The 18828-nt window shown below is 32.6% G+C and overlaps 11 protein-coding genes across 11 annotated transcripts, besides 2 other annotated features; 8 read left to right on the top strand and 3 right to left on the bottom strand.

Moving 5' to 3' along the window:
- Positions 1-167: 167 nt before the first annotated feature.
- Positions 168-1134, top strand: TVAGG3_0376360 (uncharacterized protein; the record flags this gene model as incomplete). Its single annotated transcript, XM_001328782.2, has 1 exon — positions 178-1134. One exon carries the CDS (start codon positions 178-180, stop codon positions 1132-1134), a length of 957 nt encoding a protein of 318 aa, XP_001328817.1.
- Positions 1135-1516: 382 nt separating this feature from the next.
- Positions 1517-1858, top strand: TVAGG3_0376370 (ubiquitin-like family; the record flags this gene model as incomplete). The annotated part of the gene is made up of 1 exon (XM_001328781.2): positions 1517-1858. One exon carries the CDS (start codon positions 1517-1519, stop codon positions 1856-1858), a length of 342 nt encoding a protein of 113 aa, XP_001328816.1.
- A 2297-nt stretch (positions 1859-4155) lies between these two features.
- TVAGG3_0376350 (uncharacterized protein) lies at positions 4156-4722 on the top strand (the record flags this gene model as incomplete). The annotated part of the gene is made up of 1 exon (XM_001328780.1): positions 4156-4722. One exon carries the CDS (start codon positions 4156-4158, stop codon positions 4720-4722), a length of 567 nt encoding a protein of 188 aa, XP_001328815.1.
- Positions 4723-5227: 505 nt separating this feature from the next.
- Positions 5228-6923, bottom strand: TVAGG3_0376340 (protein ubiquitination; the record flags this gene model as incomplete). Its single annotated transcript, XM_001328779.1, has 1 exon — positions 5355-6914. One exon carries the CDS (start codon positions 6912-6914, stop codon positions 5355-5357), a length of 1560 nt encoding a protein of 519 aa, XP_001328814.1.
- A 1044-nt stretch (positions 6924-7967) lies between these two features.
- Positions 7968-7997: a mobile genetic element.
- A 131-nt stretch (positions 7998-8128) lies between these two features.
- TVAGG3_0376320 (protein ubiquitination) lies at positions 8129-9308 on the top strand (the record flags this gene model as incomplete). Its single annotated transcript, XM_001328778.1, has 1 exon — positions 8308-8940. The coding sequence occupies one exon, from the start codon at positions 8308-8310 to the stop codon at positions 8938-8940; it is 633 nt and encodes a 210-aa protein (XP_001328813.1).
- Positions 9309-9399: 91 nt separating this feature from the next.
- Positions 9400-11262, bottom strand: TVAGG3_0376310 (conserved oligomeric Golgi complex component 2 family; the record flags this gene model as incomplete). Its single annotated transcript, XM_001328777.1, has 1 exon — positions 9400-11262. The coding sequence occupies one exon, from the start codon at positions 11260-11262 to the stop codon at positions 9400-9402; it is 1863 nt and encodes a 620-aa protein (XP_001328812.1).
- Positions 11263-13952: 2690 nt separating this feature from the next.
- Positions 13953-18828: part of a mobile genetic element that runs on past the window's edge.
- On the top strand, positions 14273-15091 carry TVAGG3_0376300 (phage tail repeat-like family; the record flags this gene model as incomplete). The annotated part of the gene is made up of 1 exon (XM_051231946.1): positions 14273-15091. One exon carries the CDS (start codon positions 14273-14275, stop codon positions 15089-15091), a length of 819 nt encoding a protein of 272 aa, XP_051101676.1.
- On the top strand, positions 15231-15593 carry TVAGG3_0376290 (uncharacterized protein; the record flags this gene model as incomplete). Its single annotated transcript, XM_001328776.1, has 1 exon — positions 15231-15593. One exon carries the CDS (start codon positions 15231-15233, stop codon positions 15591-15593), a length of 363 nt encoding a protein of 120 aa, XP_001328811.1.
- Positions 15612-15854, top strand: TVAGG3_0376280 (serine threonine-protein phosphatase family; the record flags this gene model as incomplete). The annotated part of the gene is made up of 1 exon (XM_051231945.1): positions 15612-15854. One exon carries the CDS (start codon positions 15612-15614, stop codon positions 15852-15854), a length of 243 nt encoding a protein of 80 aa, XP_051101675.1.
- On the bottom strand, positions 15859-16443 carry TVAGG3_0376270 (uncharacterized protein; the record flags this gene model as incomplete). Its single annotated transcript, XM_001328774.1, has 1 exon — positions 15859-16443. The coding sequence occupies one exon, from the start codon at positions 16441-16443 to the stop codon at positions 15859-15861; it is 585 nt and encodes a 194-aa protein (XP_001328809.1).
- On the top strand, positions 16726-18015 carry TVAGG3_0376260 (phage tail repeat-like family; the record flags this gene model as incomplete). The annotated part of the gene is made up of 1 exon (XM_001328773.1): positions 16726-18015. The coding sequence occupies one exon, from the start codon at positions 16726-16728 to the stop codon at positions 18013-18015; it is 1290 nt and encodes a 429-aa protein (XP_001328808.1).

The raw sequence follows: 18828 nt of genomic DNA, 5'->3' as shown, positions 1-18828 counted from the left end.
CGAAATAATACATTCAATTCAAAAGAATTTGATGTATGAAAATCTATGTTTAAAACTTGGATAAATAACATTTTCCATCTGTGTTGTTAGTTAATATAGGAAATAACACAATATTTCTTCCATTCATGTTTATTGTCACTTTTTTGAAAATTCTAAACAGATTTATTAAATTTAAAAATGACTATTACACAGGAACAGCTTGAAGCTCTTGAAAGAAGACTTCAACAAACTATTGACGAGAAAGTTAATAACTTGCGTACAGAATTAATTAGTGAAGCTAGATCTATTGTTGAAAGCTATCAACGTTCTGATAGAACGGCTAGCAGATTACAGGACGCTTTAGACAAAATTAAGCAAGAAGTTTTACGCACAGTAAGATCATCTGTGGCAACACAAATTGCTGCAATTCGTACTCAGCAAGATAGAGATATTTCTCAACTTACAACGACTGTTACTTCAACAATTAATGAAAGGCTTCGTGCATTCAAAGCTGAAGTTGCTGAATATACTAGTAACGATCGAAATTCTGCAAGAGATTCGCAAGTTGTAACTTTAGAACATCAAATCAAGCTTTCTCTCCAGCAAATTGATACAACAAATGCTTCGTTCCAGCAGCAATTTGCTTCAGTTATCAACATGATTCGTAAGGAAAAAACGGATATTGCGGGCAGAGCCAACGAAACTACAGCATCTCAGCAACAAGTTGATGAAGAAGAACGTAAGATTCGTCATCTTCAAGCTGAGATTGCTGCACGTGATAAACACCTTGCAGAAGAAAAAGCTTTCCTTCAACAACAGACAGAAGCATTTATCAAGGAAAAACGACAAGCAGAAAGAATGAGAAACCAAGCTCGCAGATACGGACAAGATAACGATATAGAAAAGTCAATCCTCAAAGAATTACAAAGTATTAGGAGAAGTCTTGGCTCTTCTGTTGCTACTGGAGCATCAGGAGTCATTGCACAGCTAAAGAAGGAAGTTGACCTTCTTGCACAAGAAAGAGATCGCATGAAGAACACAAGAGATATGATGATTAGAGCAATGGCCGTTCCAGGACCCGACATGGGAATGGGATACTCTAGATTTGGGCCACCAACAATGTCTAGATTCCAAGGAAGTATGTATCGTGATTAAATTTAAAAACTGTAAATTAATTTATATGTAAAATTAATCTATATTTTAAAAAACATTCACATGTGAAAACAATAGTCAGTGTTTGCCAAGCAAATAAAAAAAAGAGATTTGTATAAAAATAGTGAATATGATATGCTGAATTGAAACACGATGTGATTAATTGCATAATAGAGTGAGAACAATCCTGCTTTGTGACTAAATTATCATTGAATATGCAATGAAATTAAAAAATATTCTTGTTCATGAGTATGGTTATGTAAATTTAGAGTGTTTTGTATAAAATTATGATGCAAATATTGCATAACACTATTCATTTAGAAATGTGTTATTGGCGTGTAGCGCCGATATTATTTGATAATTGACGGTTTCATTCGTTACCAAAATGAGCAGTGATATTCAGACAACAATCAGAGATCTTCAGCTTTATATTAAAGTCAAGAGGAAAAACATGACATATTTCCTCTATGTCAACATGAATACCCGTTCAATTGATATTAAACGCACTATGACTCAATTTGTTGATCGCAAAGTTCACGATATGCAATTAACAATTCCTAGATACGATAATAGAAAATTCAACGATTCTTTGACATTGGAAATGATGAACTTAGTGAATGGTGAAACTTTAACATTACAATTGCGTAGACCTGGATCAGATCAATTTGAAGATCTTAATGATGTTACTGGTAGCTATAACACCATTACTGGTACACTATTCAGATAAATACTTCTTGTCTTTTAAATATTTAAATATGCTCTGATATATGTATTAATATTTGGCAGTTTTACACAATTGTTAATTCTTAAATTACGAATAAAATTATTATTTGTAAATTTCAACTCCCTTTTTAGATAATCTCAAAATCCGACGATTGAAAAAAAATTTCAACACTCTCACATTCCTAGATAATATAATATGCAAATGTGAACAAATATGAGGATTTTGACAATCATTTTATAAAATATTTAAAATTTAACTTTAATATCTGTCTGTACAAAACTAGCACCCATATACACATTTTATGCCACTTTATATTCATGATATAAAAATAGAAAAATGTTTTATAAACTCCAATGATAAATCAATGAGAATTTCTTCTTTTGTCACTATAGAATCTTTCTGGATATAAAATGAATATATTTTAATGAAATAAACAATCTGGACTTAGATTGAAAACTTATTTCCTAAATTGTGCATTCCAGAAAGCTGTTCAACACTAGTTCTTTATTTTATTTTCAGTTTCCAAAAGACAATTGATTTACTCAAAGTAAGGATGTCAATTTGGAAGAAAAGTGAGAAAATTCCTAAAATGATAAAAATGAATTTTCCAAACGTACTTTTTTATCCGATTTTTTTGATTTTGAAAAAAATTTGGAGAGAAGAACTCTTCGTTTTTGCATTTTGTCACGATGGTTTTAAAGTATATTAGACACATGTATTGATATTACTATTTTTGAATATTTTGAGAGAAAATCCCTAAAAAGTGAGAAAATTTGAGACGGTTTGAGAAAATATATAAACTATTGAAAATTTGAATTAAACTTCTAATTTGGAAAAAAGAAATTTGGAAAGAAGAAAATTCAAAAATCGAGATTTAGACTCAGTATCAAATGGAGAACAAAATGTTTCTTCATATGAAGGAAAAAAATTTTCTTGAGAAGAAATAGAGTTTTTAAAATTTTATTGTATGTAATGAAATAAACAAATATTAAAATTATTTTTTGATAACAAGAAAATTCCCAACAGAAAATATTTGAGACAAAGAAAAAAAGAAAATTGAAAAATATTACTCTCCTTTACATTTCATGAGATTTTCAATTTATTTTCATAAAATTGACAATTTTATACGTTTAGATGAAAATAAGTGATTTTGCTTGAAATAAAAATTATTGTTTGTTTACAGCTATCAAATAGATTTTTGCTATTTTGATGAAAATTTGTTAATCAAATTAATAATTTTTTTCTAAATATCTTAAATATCTGGATCACTCACTGATACGATGAATTAAACGATAAAAATAATACAAACTCAACTAAGTTTCCTGTCTTTCAACCAAAAAATATTATGCAATTTAAATTAAATTGTTTATTCAAATATAAAACAAAGATGAAGTAATTACAGTTATCATGGACTTTATGAATAACTCTGTAATTGGCTCAGATTTTCGTAAAAATATTTTTATTAAAATCGATAAGAATATGTTTACCTACTATCACCACATATCTATAAACAAGAGTAGAGTGATTTTTATCATCGAAACTTTTTAAAAGCTGTAAGCTGGAAGTAAAAATCTTGTTTTTTTCTGAGTTAGTTGTAGAACTATTGATGCCCGAGTTATAATTGTGATGTAGAAGGATGTCAATGTACTGACTGAAGGATATGAAGTGAAATGAATTTCATTGAATTTCAATTTGATCAAAATTTGTTGAAATTATATGAATGTGTCAATATCTGTATGACTCTCCTTCACTCCTTCCCTATTCTTTCGAGAACGAAGCTAGCTCAGCTTTCGCTGAGCGAATTGACAATTTTGATGCCCTAAACGTACATACTCTCAAATTTATCGAAAAAATAAAACTACCTAAACTCGTATATTCTTATTTTAAATATGATATTATCCTTAGATTCCACACTAGAATATATTTAAATCAACTTTTAATAAAGTTCGAATCCTGCGCGTCTCACTTTTTAAATTTTCCAAACGGAAAATTATATTCTCCTAAAACGAAAACAATTTTCCGAATTGACATCCTTACTCAAAGCTCTCAGTAAGTTCTAATATGCTCATTTTCAGAAGATACTGGATCAAATACTGTTTATGAATGTTGAAATGCTTTTATGGTATGTCACTTTTCTTCGAACCCTTATAATTAATTGATGCAAAATATTGATCAAATCCACTGAAAAATTATGGAGGGGAAAAAAAATTCAATATTGAATATGAGAATTTGTAATTCGTTGCTGTTAGTCTTGCAGAAATTATTATCCCGAATTGTCAAGATTGTCATATGACACAATTATGATTTTATTCATTTATCTTATAAATCAGGCAAATAGCTATGAAAGACTAAAAGGAATACCCAACGATGATGTTCCTTATAGACCAATTAATGTACAAGTCAATACACTTGAAAAGGATTATTCAACGAAAGATCTCATAGCAATAGCTGATCAAGTTGCAAGCGATTTCAAACTCGAAGGAGTTCGAGTTCACAATTATTTTAGACTTGTCAAATTTGCTTCTCTTTCCAGGCAACTTTTCAACAGGGTTGATTTTAATTATGAAGATAAGGGATACAGAGTTGTAACTGTGGCCGGAACAGTTATCAAAATTACTAAAGCTAATGATGTATATACGGTCAAATGCCGTAAAGTTTATGTTAACTCTAATGTCATTGATAGTTCATATATAGCTGGAGCATATGAATATACCTCTGATTTCCTTGGTTATCTCTCCCAAGGTTCTCATATGCAATTTATGACCAAGCCATGGTCACTACTTCCAGCATCTTCAATAGCTTTTATTTACAATGAATTGTATAAGAGAATTGAAGGTCCACTCAATTGGTACAAAACTAACATTTAAATCAATTTTGTGCTTATTTCATCTATGACTTCTTTTTCAACTTCTTCAAGTCTATATTATATTCTATTTGTATTATCACTTCCTGTTCCTATTTTATATCTTATATTTATAGCATATAAATTTTGAACTCTTCAGCGGTCAAGGTTCCACAATCCTTTCCTTATGAAGGCCTTACTTAGACAGTATCTCCTCATATGGAAGTAACTTAATAGAGGTTAATTTTTAGCTCTTTCTGTTTAGAGTTCCCTGACGCATCCTTGACAGTATCATTTCTCATATGTGCGGTATTTTGAAATTTGCTGGAGTATATTGGAATGGCCTGTTTTGACTTTTTGTAATGACGACTTTTTCTCAAAAATAAACAGTCTCCTCTCAAAATTGAATAGTTTATGTCATGACCACACACAGGAAATTAAAACTCTCTTTTCAATGCTTAAATATAACTTAAAATACATCAAAGATTGAAATTTGTCTAGGTTATTTTATATAATCTTTGTAGATAAATACAATTTAAGAAATCATCTTTTTTATGGTTCAAAATGATATTAGAAATGCAAAACAGAGTAAGTAAAATCAAAATATAATATAGTATTTAACAGAAAAAAAAAATTATAAATTTTGAATTTTTCAAATTATGCTTTCTTTGCAACCTTCATGATAGCTTTGATATCTTCATTCGTTGACATTTCACTGATTCCAACTCCATCGATGTCAGCGCCAGTTGGTTCTGCACCACTTAATAATAACTCTTTTACAACAGTAATGTGGTTGTGTAAGCATGCGTAATGCAAAGGATACCTCTTCTTGTAGTCCAATTCGTTTACATTTAGACCTGCTTCGATTAAATATTTCAATACTCTCTTGGAACCACCTTCTGCCGCGTAATGAAGCAATGTTTTACCCTCGCTATCAACCTCGTTGACATCCAAGCCCTTTGCACATAGCAATTGCATAATACTGAGCTTTCCATACAAAGATGCTGCAACTGCGTCTTCTCTGATGTTTCCACAGCCGATTTTATGGAGGAAGTCAACAATTTCAACGTGTCCTTGTTTGGCCGCAATTGAAGATGTGGCCAATTTGCCGTCTTTTGTTGGATTTCTTGGGATTGCTCCTGCTTTGAGGAGAGTTAGCAAAGATTCACAGCTGTTATACTTGGCTGCCTTGTTTAGAGCCTTGTCGAGCTCTTCTTGTGGTGGATTTTGTTGGATTATCCACTCAAGTTGTGCTTGTCTACGATATTGAGCGGCTGCACCAAGAGCATTGGCGAAACTGATGCCTGCCTTTTGTATTTCGGCGATTATTTGGAGGTTGCCACCAATAATTGCGTAAATTGAAATATTATTTGTCATTTTAGCTCCAATTGAAAGCAAATACTGGAAACATTTCTCTGCTCCGTATAAAGCTGCAAATTCTAGTAGTGTTAATTGCTTTTCTGGCTTAAATTTGTGAGTAATAATATCAAATGCTCCGTTTTCAAGAGTCATGTTGACATCGAAGTCGTCAACTGTAGTATATTGTTTAAGAAGTTCGACATCATCTGTTTTGATCGTAAATTGCTTGCTTACGACTTCAAAACCATGATTAAACATTTCTCCTAAAATTTTGTATTTATCTCTTCGTAACTCTGTTGGGTACTTATTGATGCATTGTCTGATATATGGGTTCATGACATTAAGCTTATAAAGAATTCTGACGTGAGTTTTATAATATTTTCCTTCCATGATGTCCAATTCGGGTGCAAATGCGAGAAATACGCGTGCATAGACTTCCTCTTCACTTGGTGGGAACTTCATGACTGTAGTAAGTATCTGGTTACTTGTAAAAATTCCTTTGAGCGAACATTGGCGCATCATCATCAAATTCAGTTCAACATCATTAGCATTGAGAAAATCAATGAGCTCTGCATATAGCATCTGCTTGAATTTGTCCATATTGTTCTTTTGAGAGCCAGCTCCTGAAAGAGATTGTATCATATCACATATGATTTCGATTTTAGACTCTCTGATCTTGTAGAGTGATATGAATTCGTTCGCTAATACACGAACTTTGTCATCTCTCTTTGAATATGAGGATTGGAGTATTTGTCTTTTAACATTTGCATAGTTATCGACAGAAACATCAGTAAGAACCTTCTGAAGTTGAATGATTCCTTGGAAAATCTCTTCGTTTTCACTTGAGATTTCGATCATTGAAGTTTGTGTCCAAAATAATCGTCGTAGATTTTAACGATAAATAGATATCATTGAAATCCCAAAAATATTGACCGCCTGAAGTCTTATACGAAAATGAAGGCAATGATCGTAACCAAAGCCTCTTAATATCTGCATCTCCATTCACCATGAAGAAAACTAGAATTAATAAGATATTAAAACATGATTGTCTTCATAAACAGTGCTCAGGTCATTTGTAAGAGCAAATGTAACCTGAAAAGAGTTCGTTGAGAGTGAGAAAATTGACTTATCAAAAGCTTTAGACATCATAAAAGTCACATCTCAAGACGGCAAGCTTTACATGTGCTGTCGTCTTAGAGTTAATTTCAGGAAATTAATCATGCCTAATGAATGGGCATTTTATGTTTTTCATCTAGGGATTCTTCTACTTGGAATGAGAGTGAAAGGCTTTTAGTACATTTTATGGCCCCCTGCGTCTGGGCTTTTCATTCCCATCATAATGCACAATTTTTGTGAATTTAATCCAGCATTAGTTTCTTTCTAAGTGGAATTAGAGGTTACAAAATACTAAAATCTAAGTCAGTCCTTCGCAGCCCATAATTTCTGATTTTCTAGTAAGTATTCAAATTAATTGTTGAAATGGAATTTTATTTATATATTCTCATATGAAATTTGGCAGTGAGATCATTTTTAATCTAAATTTCGATTTTTAATTTTTTCGGATTTTTTGTAAAGGAGAGAGGGTCAAAGTTGCTATTTGTCACTTTTCCACAAGAATATAATGGGGAAAAGGTTATCATATATTTGATCTCATTCACTTAGGTGAGAGATGCATGTAGTGTAATGGGATAAACAGTGGGATTGCTGCTCTAAGTCCTAGGTTCGAGACACATTGGCTTCATTTTTCTCTTTTTTATTGACGTAAACTATTCAATTTTTGTGTTCTCCATTCAAATTTCAGAATTTTTTTTGCAGATTTCACGCTACATTCGAAGTTACCTTTTGTAACAACCACCACTGCCTACGAAAGACGAAAGTGTGTCACGATTTCACCTGGAAATCCGACGGTTGTTTAAGAGTATGCACTTTTGTCACCTACTCTTTTGTAAAGTAGCAACATTTCAAAAGGATATGAATCTGAATTTCGAATACATTGGAGCTCATATCAGCGATTATATTAAAAATGAAAACTTTTTCGATACATTCAAGATAGGAGATATCAAAACAATCATGAAATATTCACATTTGACAGCCGATCAGTACGTTACTCTTCTCAAGCAATCACATTCAACTATTAATGCCAAAGAATTATATATCTGTACACGAAATGCAAATGTTACTATCCAAAATTTCGAAGAAATTGTTTCAATTCTTAAATCTGTCAAAGAATACATGAAATTCAATATATTTGATGGAATCATTAATTTTTTTAAATCAAAAAGACAGAGAAATTCGTGATTATACAGAAGAAATCAAAAAACTTCAAAACGAATTAAAAGCGTTTCAAAGTCAAACACGAAATGCCACCAAAGAAACTATAGTCACTAGAATTAATGAAAATAACAACTATTGGAAAGCTATTTTAACCAAAATCTCTGAACTTAAGAAAGCTGGAGATTTTGAAAGTATCTACAATTTCCTTGATGAACTTTCTGAGAAAGGAGATCAAGAAATGATGTCAAAGGCATGTAAAGAAGGACTTTGGAAAAAGATAGCTCCTAAAAAATATAGGTGGGATAATGAAAAAAATGTCCTTCATGTCGCAAGTGAAAAAGGAAATCTCAGACTTGTTAAATCTCTGATTGAATGTAACTGTGATAATGAAACAAAGAATAATGTTGGAGATACTCCACTCATTTATGCATCAAGATATGGTAAACTTGAAGTTGTTCAATATCTTATCTCTATTGGAGCTGATAAAGAAGCAAAAAATAAATTTGGAGAAACTCCACTCATTTTGGCATCAAAAGAAGGTCATCTTGAAGTTGTTAAATATCTTATCTCAGTTGGAGCTGATAAAGAAGTAAAGAATAATGATGGATAATTAAAAATATTAATAAAATCTAATGTTTTTCATAGATTTAGGCGTGCTCAGATATTAAGTGTGTACTTACAACTTTCTGATATATTCTCAAAATGTCGCATACATGTGTGAAAAGACAAAGAAAATTAAACCTTTGTCAGAAAATCGGAGAGAATGTACGAAAAGCTAGTGGCGCCCTTAATTTATTATTCATATGAATTAAAAATAACTCAATTTAAATTTTTATATGTGTACTATATTTCTGCTCCTAGACTTTCCACTTCCGTTACTATTAAACATGTATATACACATGTATTCCTCCAAAGTTCTTTCAATTACAATGAAAGTGAGAAAAACTATGGAAAATAAATTTCAGATCTGAAATAAAAGAATTCAAAAGCAGAAGTGCAATTGATATTGTTGGTATAGCTTTTTGCTTAAAGTAAAAAAAAATTAAAAATTACTAAAAACAGAATACTTTTATTTTGTTTCAGGTTCAGATGTATTAACTTGGGTAAGAATAGAAGTAATTTCCTTGTAAATGTCATTTTCTTTGGCTGGAAAGTCGTATTTGGCTGCTCTAGTGGCGATACATTCCAAATCCAAGAGTAATTGCTTCTTTAGCTTCCCTTCGATTATCTCCGGATCGATCGTTGATGATCTATTAAATTTAGCAATGGCAATTGTCTGTGCTCTGACATCTTGTATTCTTGTTGTGGCTTTTGATTTAAATCGATCCATGACTGCATTAAAAACCTTGGAAGCAAACTCTGGCGAGTTTAGAGGCGACTTTTCTGTATCAATCCACTTGTTATAATTTGTAAATACTGAAGCAGCCAAAGATGAGTGAGTTTTTGGCATTTCCGACTCTGGTTTGATAGTAATTGTTGAAATAAAATCTAATTTAGGCAGTGTTTCGTTGACTATTACTGCTAATACGTCATTTTCCAGTTTTTCACTGGTTTCAAGCAATGAATTTGATACAAGCTTAAGGGGTTCATCGCATTCAATAGGTGTAACACTCTTAAGCTTGCGGATGAAGGTTCTAATGTCAAAAGCTAAGTGAGATTTGAATTTGACAGAATTTTGACAAAATTCTTTGTAAACTAAACAAATTTTCATCATCAGAATTAAAAAATCTCCGATTTCGTTCAGGATGAAATATTCTTCACTGAAAATCAATTTTATGATATCAAAGAGCTGCGATGACGTTGAAACTTTGAACTCTCCATCAATCAAATTCGGATTTGCTTGAATAATCTGTTCTACTTGAGGATTTAGCTCCGTTGATACTAGCTGTGGGTATATCTTGAGTTTGAGCTTATCATAGAGCTGTATATCATAAATAGAGTTGTGAATTTTGTTGACTGAAATTTTACTACGACAAAGTTTCTCAATTTCGTTGATTAGCTTGATAAGTAAGATGTAGGATGTATGTACAGCCTTTGCGTCACTCAATGGAATCTCTACATTACGAATAATCCAATCAGATAAACTTGGCCAAACAGAATTAAGAATGAAGTCAAAAATTGGTAAGGAATTTTCATATATGAAGTGAATGTATCCATTCTGATCCATAATCGTGTCAATCAAAGAATTTAATATTGAAATTGATTTTGTTTTCTTTGAAATATTAAGTTTTTGGACTTCTTGTATGACAAACATATCCGAGAATGACTTGTAAATCAACTGGAATTGATCAGAAAGTATTGTTGCATGTAGAATGATCGAAAGTGAAGAAATATCTCGGGATTTTACTGAATCGATAAATGCTGATGATAATTTATTTGTGAAATCTTTAAATATTTTATTGTATGATGCTTCAATTCTAATACTTAGCGCTGGTTGATTAATTCCGGCTAATTTCGCTTTTGTTATCGCTAAACCAATAGCTGAATCCAAAAATATAGCTGGATGTGTATCAGTTGTAAGTTTTGATTTAATGTTTTCAAGTGAAATTACAATATCTAAAGCTAATTTGCAAACTGCTTCTTCTATACGAATTTTATGTAATTTTTCGGTTTGTGCTTTGACAGGTTGTGATGCTTGCTGTAAATTTTTTGTTGCATGTTCAACTGCATTTTGTGCATTTGAAAATGATTTGATTAATTCCGTCATACTATCTCCTAATTGAATTAATTGCTTTGCAACTGTTACAAATTCGGTATAATCGTCGTGAATGATTGTTGTTAAACGAGCTTTAAGTACTTCTCCATAAGAAATTAAAGCTGAAGCAAAATCATTTAAAGAACTAAAGTGATCCTTGTGCTTTAAAAGGAACTCACCTGGGTTTGTCCAGTTTTGATCTTGAAAATCTTCAATTTTAAAAAAAGAATCTGTCATCAAAAAATGAAATAAAAAAATAAGAAATTTCATAACAGTTCTATAAGATCATTGTATTGAGTGAAGTAAATTGAATAATTAACTATTGAGTCGATACGAAAAGCAGACTTTTTTTTTCGTACCCCCACTCAATTTTTTTCCAGTTTTCGTACTTTTTTACAGAGCATAGTATTTGATGTCCAATGTTTGCCTATGATCAGAACTTGTCTTTCTCCTGTTCATATTTCAATCTCTGGTCTAGACATATATCACATCAAATATCATATTTGATTATTTACAATTGTTTAAAAGATTTTACAAGCACAAGCATAATGTTTTGTGCAAAGTATAATTTCAATGTGTTAATCTATAAAACTTGATTTTTATTGCATCTGCAATTAGGCATCTTTTTTAAAATAGAGTTTTGAAGATAAGCATATATGATAATGATATGTACTTGTTATTGTAAATACATTTATTGTTATAAATTTACTTAATTATCATTGATGATGAAATAAATATTTTATTATATAAAAAAGAGTGTTTATTCATTATAAAAGAGTTCCGTTAAGCAAATATTTTATTTGTAACGGGTAAGCCCTAAATTTGCATGTTTGAATTATTAAGATCAAATATTTGCATGCAATCAATAAATTTGCTGCAAAATTATAATCTCAAGCATGTACTATTTTGAAACAATAAAGCATCAGAGAGCCTTTTCACTATGATCTTTCAGAAAATGAAAGAACATAGAAAAACTGCCCTTTATAGAGATGCCCTGACCTCAACAAGGGTCAGAGCCTGTATCTGTATGTCCTTCAGGGCCGAGATAAGAGGATATCGTCGATGATGTGGGCAATCTCCCTCAAACTCGGCCCTGAGGATTAGTATTGCAGGCTCTGACACATGTTGAGGTCAGAAATTCGGATTTGCTGTTTCCCAGGGTCGGATTCCTCTCCTGTCGCCCTAGATCAGGACGGCATTTGGGAAATCCGGCCCTGAGGACTGTAAGCGAGGCCCTGAACCATTGCTGAGGCCAGAGCTTAGTATTTGTTGCTTCTCAGAGCCGAGTTCCGCTGAGAAGTGTCCGTAATTTGGACAATCTCAGGGAACTCGGCTCTGAGGGCTGTAAGCAAAGCCCTGGTCTCTGCTGAGGCCAGGGCCTGTATTTTGAAGCCCTTCAGGACCGATATGAGAGGAGATCGTCAATGATGTTGACGATCTCTCTCAAATTCGGCCCTAAGGATTGTATTTGCAGGATCTGGCCACTGCTAAGGCCAGAGCTTCGTATGGGCGCTCTCTTGGGACTGGATTCCTCTCCGGCCGCTCCGAATAAGGGCGGTCTTTGAGGGAACCAGCCCCAAGGATTATTTGCGAAGCTCTGGCATTTCCTAAGACCAGAGCTTGTGAATTTCATTCAGAGCCAAGTTCCTCTCGGATCAAACCTAATGAGGACGACCGTCGAGGAACTTGGCTCTGAGGAGATCAATTGTGAGCTCTGGCCTCGATGAAGGCCAGAGTTTTCAAGGGAATGTTTTGATGGGATGAGTCTATTATCAGTAAGCTCGTCCCATCAAAACATTCATTTAAAAATTGAATGAATAATTATCGCCTGTATTCAAAAATTAAAAATTTAAAGATGAATAAAATTATAATACATATGAAAAAGGATTAAATTACATTGAAATTGAATAAAAAAATTCCAAAAAAAATTCAAAAAACTGAAAATAAAAAGAAAAAATATAAAATTTGATAAGAAAAAACGATTTGAGTTAAAAAACGTTTCTGCAAAACATGAATATTTATGATTTAGATTAAATTGTGAATAAAATTTACTAGTTTAAAGAAGAATGAAAAAATTAAATTATATTGAAAAGAAGATACTGTAGAAAGGAGTTTACGATTGCAATATTATATGGTATAACATTGTACTCGTAACCTCCTTTCTATAATCTAATTTCTAATACAACATTGAGATATGAAAAAAATTAGCTTTCTTCGAAAGGGGTTTATAATTGCAATATAATATGATAGTATATTGCAAATGTAAACTCCTTTCGGGAATCAAATGACTAATGTCATATTGCGGAACAAAAGTGAGAGATTCTCCCGATCTGAGTACGTACTTGCAGGATGCCATTGCAGAACCCTGCAAATATGTACTCAGATCGGAAACTTTGTTCCCAATGTCACATTGCGGAACAAAAGTGAGAGATTCTCCCGATCTGAGTACGTACTTGCAGGAATATTGAGATATAGTATGCAACAAATGCTTTTAATAACTTATTTACACACATATAATTATATTCAAACTTCAATCTTGATTATATTTCATATTTCTGAGCAAACATAGAGCTTCCACTCATAATTATAAAGACTACCAATTGTAACCATATAAAAACACAATTTTTTAAAAGTTATTATTTTTCAACTTCCTGTGATACGGTATTTTGATTAGATTTCGTAAATATTTGTAAAACAAGCATAGATCTATCATGAGCAATCTTACAATAGTAAAAATATTGCTTCCATGCTAAATTCAATTGAGATTATCTTGACATTAAACTTAGAATCCTCTCAAATTCAAGGAGATAATCACAATACAGCTATATTTTAATACTGCAGTATAGCGAAAGCTCTATGATTATTATAAACTAATAATACCATATGAGTACGAAAACTGGAAAAAAATTGAGAGGGTGTAAAAAAAAAAAAAAAAAAAAAAAAAAAAAAAAAAAAAAGGTAGTGGGGCTTCCAGGCACTTCGTGCCTTCTAGCCCTGAAGATGTTTAGTATAAATGAAGTTCTTATATACGGGTCTTCCAGGAGCTTTTCACAAATTATATATGTTTTCATGTTTTGTCAAGACTTCTTCGTAAAATCAGACAAAAATAATGTTTAGGGTAGAAGGTTAGATATAACCTCTTTTCTAACCTCTTTTCTACCCTCTTGAATTTTCAAGACTTCTTCGTACATGTTTTGTCACTTTTCTGTCACTTTTCAGGAAAAAACATTTTTATTATTATATATAAATGAATTTTACAAAACCTCCGTTACCGTTCTTTGGAAATAAGAGTAGATGTAAAGATATTCTATTGAGAGAACTTAAGAAACTACCGAATGGTCTAACATTTGTAGATTTGTTCGGTGGAAGTTTCTATATATCCCATTTGTGCCATACAATATTCCCAGACTCAAAGATTATATGCAATGACTTCGACAACTATATGGACCGTCTCAAACATATACCAGACACAAACAATATATTGAAAGAGTTAAAAGAAAAGATACCTATAGGTAAGATGGAACGTATACCATTAGATAAGAAAAATACTGTCAGAGAGGTTTTGAAAAAGGCAGAGTATATTGACTGGGATAGTATATCTGCTAGACTATTATATAGTGGTGCTATAAGAGTTCATGACATTGAAACACTTATGTCAAAAGTTTTATATCTTAACTATACAAATGTTTTCAAAGAGGACATAGAAAAATATATTGAGGGTATAGAGTTTGTGAGATGTCATTGGACAGAGTTGTATGAAAAATATAAAGACAAGGAAAATGTTTTCTTTATAGTGGACCCGCCGTTCTATAACACATGGGATTTTCAATACCAAGTAGACTGGACTTTGAGAGACTCTTTAGAAACTTTAGACGTTTTACATAACCATCCATGCTTTTACTTTACATCCGATAAAAGTGGTTTGGAAACCGTTATGAGATGGTTAGAGGACATACATGACTATGAGTTTAGATACGATAAGATAGAATATGAGAGAGGTCCTATAAACTGGAGAAAGTGTCATAACAAAGAAATTTTACTAGTAAGTAAATGTGGTTTGAAATAGGACTACTTGTTTTAGGTTTTTTCCATTGTGTCATTTACTTATTTGACGTGGCAGAAAGATATAGAGAATATGAAGATGAACCAATACCAGCAAATGTTCAGCATATGTACTCGTAAGAGATATTTTTATCTAATATTAAATGGACGCACAGAACTTAGCGAATGCACAGCAACCTGGACAACCAAACCCAGAGAATATTCCAAATGAAGTTAGAATACAAACTGCAATGGCAAACTATGGTCAAGTGCCAACAGATGTACAAATGCAAACTGCCATGTCAAATGACGCTGCGTTAGGTTTGCCACCATGGTATGCAAATATGAGATGGAAAGAGTTTTATACAAACCCTGAAGTGGGATATAAACAACTCTATGCAGATGACGCGAACACAGGAGTTGACCCAGAGTATGTTTTCTACCAGAGGAGAAACAGAATGTATGAGCTCCAGTTAAAGAATGCTATGGAACTCAACAGGAAACGTAAGAGACTAGGCGGACATTAGATTTTTACATATAGTAAAATGGGTTTCTTCAGTAGTATTGGAAACTTCTTTCGAAATGTTGGAAGAGGTATATGGAATGGAATAAAAACCGTAGGAAGAGGAATTTGGAACGGAGTCAAAAATATTGGCAAAAGAGTAGGTCAGTTCGTTGGTATTATACCTAAAGACCCTGAACCAGAAGAACAAGCTCCTGTTATACAACAGCCTGAACCTGCACCACAGTCAAGTTGGCAACCAAATCCAACACCTCAACCGTATTAAAAAATTATATTTTTACCGTTCGATAGTAGTTGTATATGAAACTAAGTTCTAAGTAAAACGCATGGTATAATGGAATTATTCTTTTTCTTCCATCTGTAGTAAACCATACTTGAAAGTCTGAAATACTTCCACTTGGTGGTTCGTATAACTTTGTAGGTTTTTCGTAAAAGTCATTTGCCAAGCATAAGAAAGAGTTTTGGGCGCCAGAAAATGAAGCATGAACAATAATAGCAGCTGGGTCGAAAACATCTTTAAATAAATATGGTTCATCTCTTGCATATCGACTGTAAATATTTGCTAAAGGAAGTTCGACTTTCTGATTTAACATTCTTTGCAAATAATACCATGACATTGCAGTGAATTCTGTATATATTTGTTCGTCTTTCTTTGGATTGTCTTCGTAGATTTGAAATGACACTTGTGAATTTTGTTTGTCATATACAATTCTCACATAAAGTGTGCTCTCGGTATTTGCATATTCATCAGCATATTTTGCATAACATGAATTTATTTTATCTTCTATATTTTTTAACGCAGTCTGTAGAGAAGATGAAAGGTCAACTTGTATTAGCTCAATTTCTTCCCACATTTTTCGTTTCCCTTCAGATATATAATCTATATGAAACCTTACAATAAATGGAAAACTTTTATCTTCTACAGACACAAACTTCATTCTACGAAAGCCAATAGCTTTTGTGACAGATGGGTCTCTTAGCCATCTTAATGGGTAGTCAAAACGATAGCCTTCATGCTTTACGGTCTCTGTCTCAAACTTTTGACCGACATTCGTAAAAAGTTCATCTAATGGTTTAGTTGTAGCAACTCTTGAATTTTCTTTTTCTATTGAAAGCATATTTTATCTAGAATAAAAATGTCGAAAGAAACAGCGTCTATGAGAGAAATAAAACACAACCGACAACTCATTTTGCAAGCTCTAAATAAGAACACAACAAACTTTTCAAACTATTCTAAGATATCTGAGTCATTGAAAGAAGGAAACTTAAAACTGACATTAAACCCATTGACAGACGAGTTTCTATTTCAAGACAGTAAGAACCATACTGTTTGTATAAATCCAACAAAAGGAACTTTAAACGAGAAACCTATAGATGAACTTCTTTTGAAGGCAGATGTTGACAACAAAGCTGACAAAGAGTATGTCATTGAAAAAGTTCAAGAAGAACATGACAGAGCAGATGCAACATATGCAACAAAAGCAGATGTTGACAACAAAGCGGATAAAACATATGTTAACGATGAGTTAGCATATGTGGCTAGTGCATTAGATAAGAAGGCAGATAAGGAATATGTGGATGAAAAAGATGAAGAAATTAAAAAAATGGTTGAATGGTACCATGAACGGACATCGAAGATTTTAGAAGGTAAAGCCAATACAGGGTGGGTTTCAGGATGTTTAGACCTTAAAGCCGACAAAGAAACTGTAGATATGTTGACACAAACGGTTTCAAGTCATACCAGAGGTTTAATGGAAGATGGACAACAGTTGAAAGAGCTTGAGAAAGGTGTTACAGAGTTAAGGAATACAAAAGCAGACTCGACATGGATAAAAGGATATGTAGATGCAACAAAAGAACGTATTTTAGCATGGACAGAAGGAACATACCCACAAAAATATCATAGACATAGCATCTCTGACGTAAATGAACTTGAAGAAAAGTTATATAAAAAAGCAGACAAAACAGAGCTTCAAACATTAAAGACAGAAATACTTCAAACAGTATATCCTATAGGTTCTATTTATACGTCAATGAACTCTACCAGACCAGAAGTAGTACTTGGTCTCGGAACTTGGACTCAAATAGTCGACAGGTTTTTGTATTGTGCAAACTCTTCAAAGGAAACAGGTGGAAGTAAAACGATTTCAGGTGAAAATTTACCTGCACACAGTCACTACATAGATTTAAGTACATCTCAAGCAGGTTGGCATAAGCATAGATATTGGGATTGGTCAGGAATGACAAAAGGTAAAGGATATGATGTTAAAGACGAGGTTAAGTTTGCTATAAATTGTTACTGGAGTGACACTCAGGGAGATGGAAACCATACACATCGCGTTTCGGGATATACACAAACAACGGGACAAAGTAAAGATTACATGCCGCCATTTATGACAGTTTACGCATGGTATAGAATTGCTTAGTCGTCATTTTCAACTTCTTTAGCATATTCGTCAGGAGTTGTCTTATATTTGTTAGGAACTGTCTTTGAAAGTATACCACCTTGAACTTTGACAAGTTTGAAACGAGGTCTGACAATAGTAGTTTTATCTTCTGCTTGCAGTCTGTACATTTTGCCATGTTTGCCTAAAACTTCATAATATTCTCTTGTATACTTTCTTCTATTTTTACGAACACGAAGGTGAGTACCTGTCGAGTTCCCATTGTTGTCATAGTCAATAGTATTTTCATATGGGTCGCGTTTAGGTATTTCTATTTTTACTTTGTCACCTTTCTGAAGTTTGAAGCCTGGCATTCTTTCTTGTTTGTCTCTTTTGACTAAACTATTAAATATATAGTCTTTCTCTAAGTCAGGGTTGTTTTTCATTTCTTCGGGGGAGTGGTTTCCCAAACCTTTTTGTTTACGGCTATTGTAAATATTTAAAACTTGTCTCATCTTTGCCATGGAGAAGTGCCTATATTTGTCGTCATATGACATTTCATCTACCTCACCACCTTGTGGTTGATTTAAGTCTCTTAAGATTTTTATACAACTGTCAATGACACCAAGAGCAGAATGGTTTTGGTCGACAATGAAATATTGGTTTACATTTTTTGAACGCAGATAGTTTTTTACATCATCTGATTTGAAAGAACTTCACAGTCAGATGTCAGTTTTGTTGGATGGTATTTGTCAACGAATATTGTCAAAGCAGTTTTCACATCTAAAATATTTTTGGACCATAATGGTATGGCTTCACAGTATCTTGTGTTTTGACCGACAAATATTAGCCAGT

Source organism: Trichomonas vaginalis, chromosome V, assembly GCF_026262505.1.
Source record: "Trichomonas vaginalis G3 chromosome V, whole genome shotgun sequence".
Taxonomy (NCBI): Eukaryota; Parabasalia; order Trichomonadida; family Trichomonadidae; genus Trichomonas; species Trichomonas vaginalis.
The sequence above is the reverse complement of the archived record's forward strand: the minus strand, read 5'-3'. Positions and strand labels throughout refer to the sequence as shown.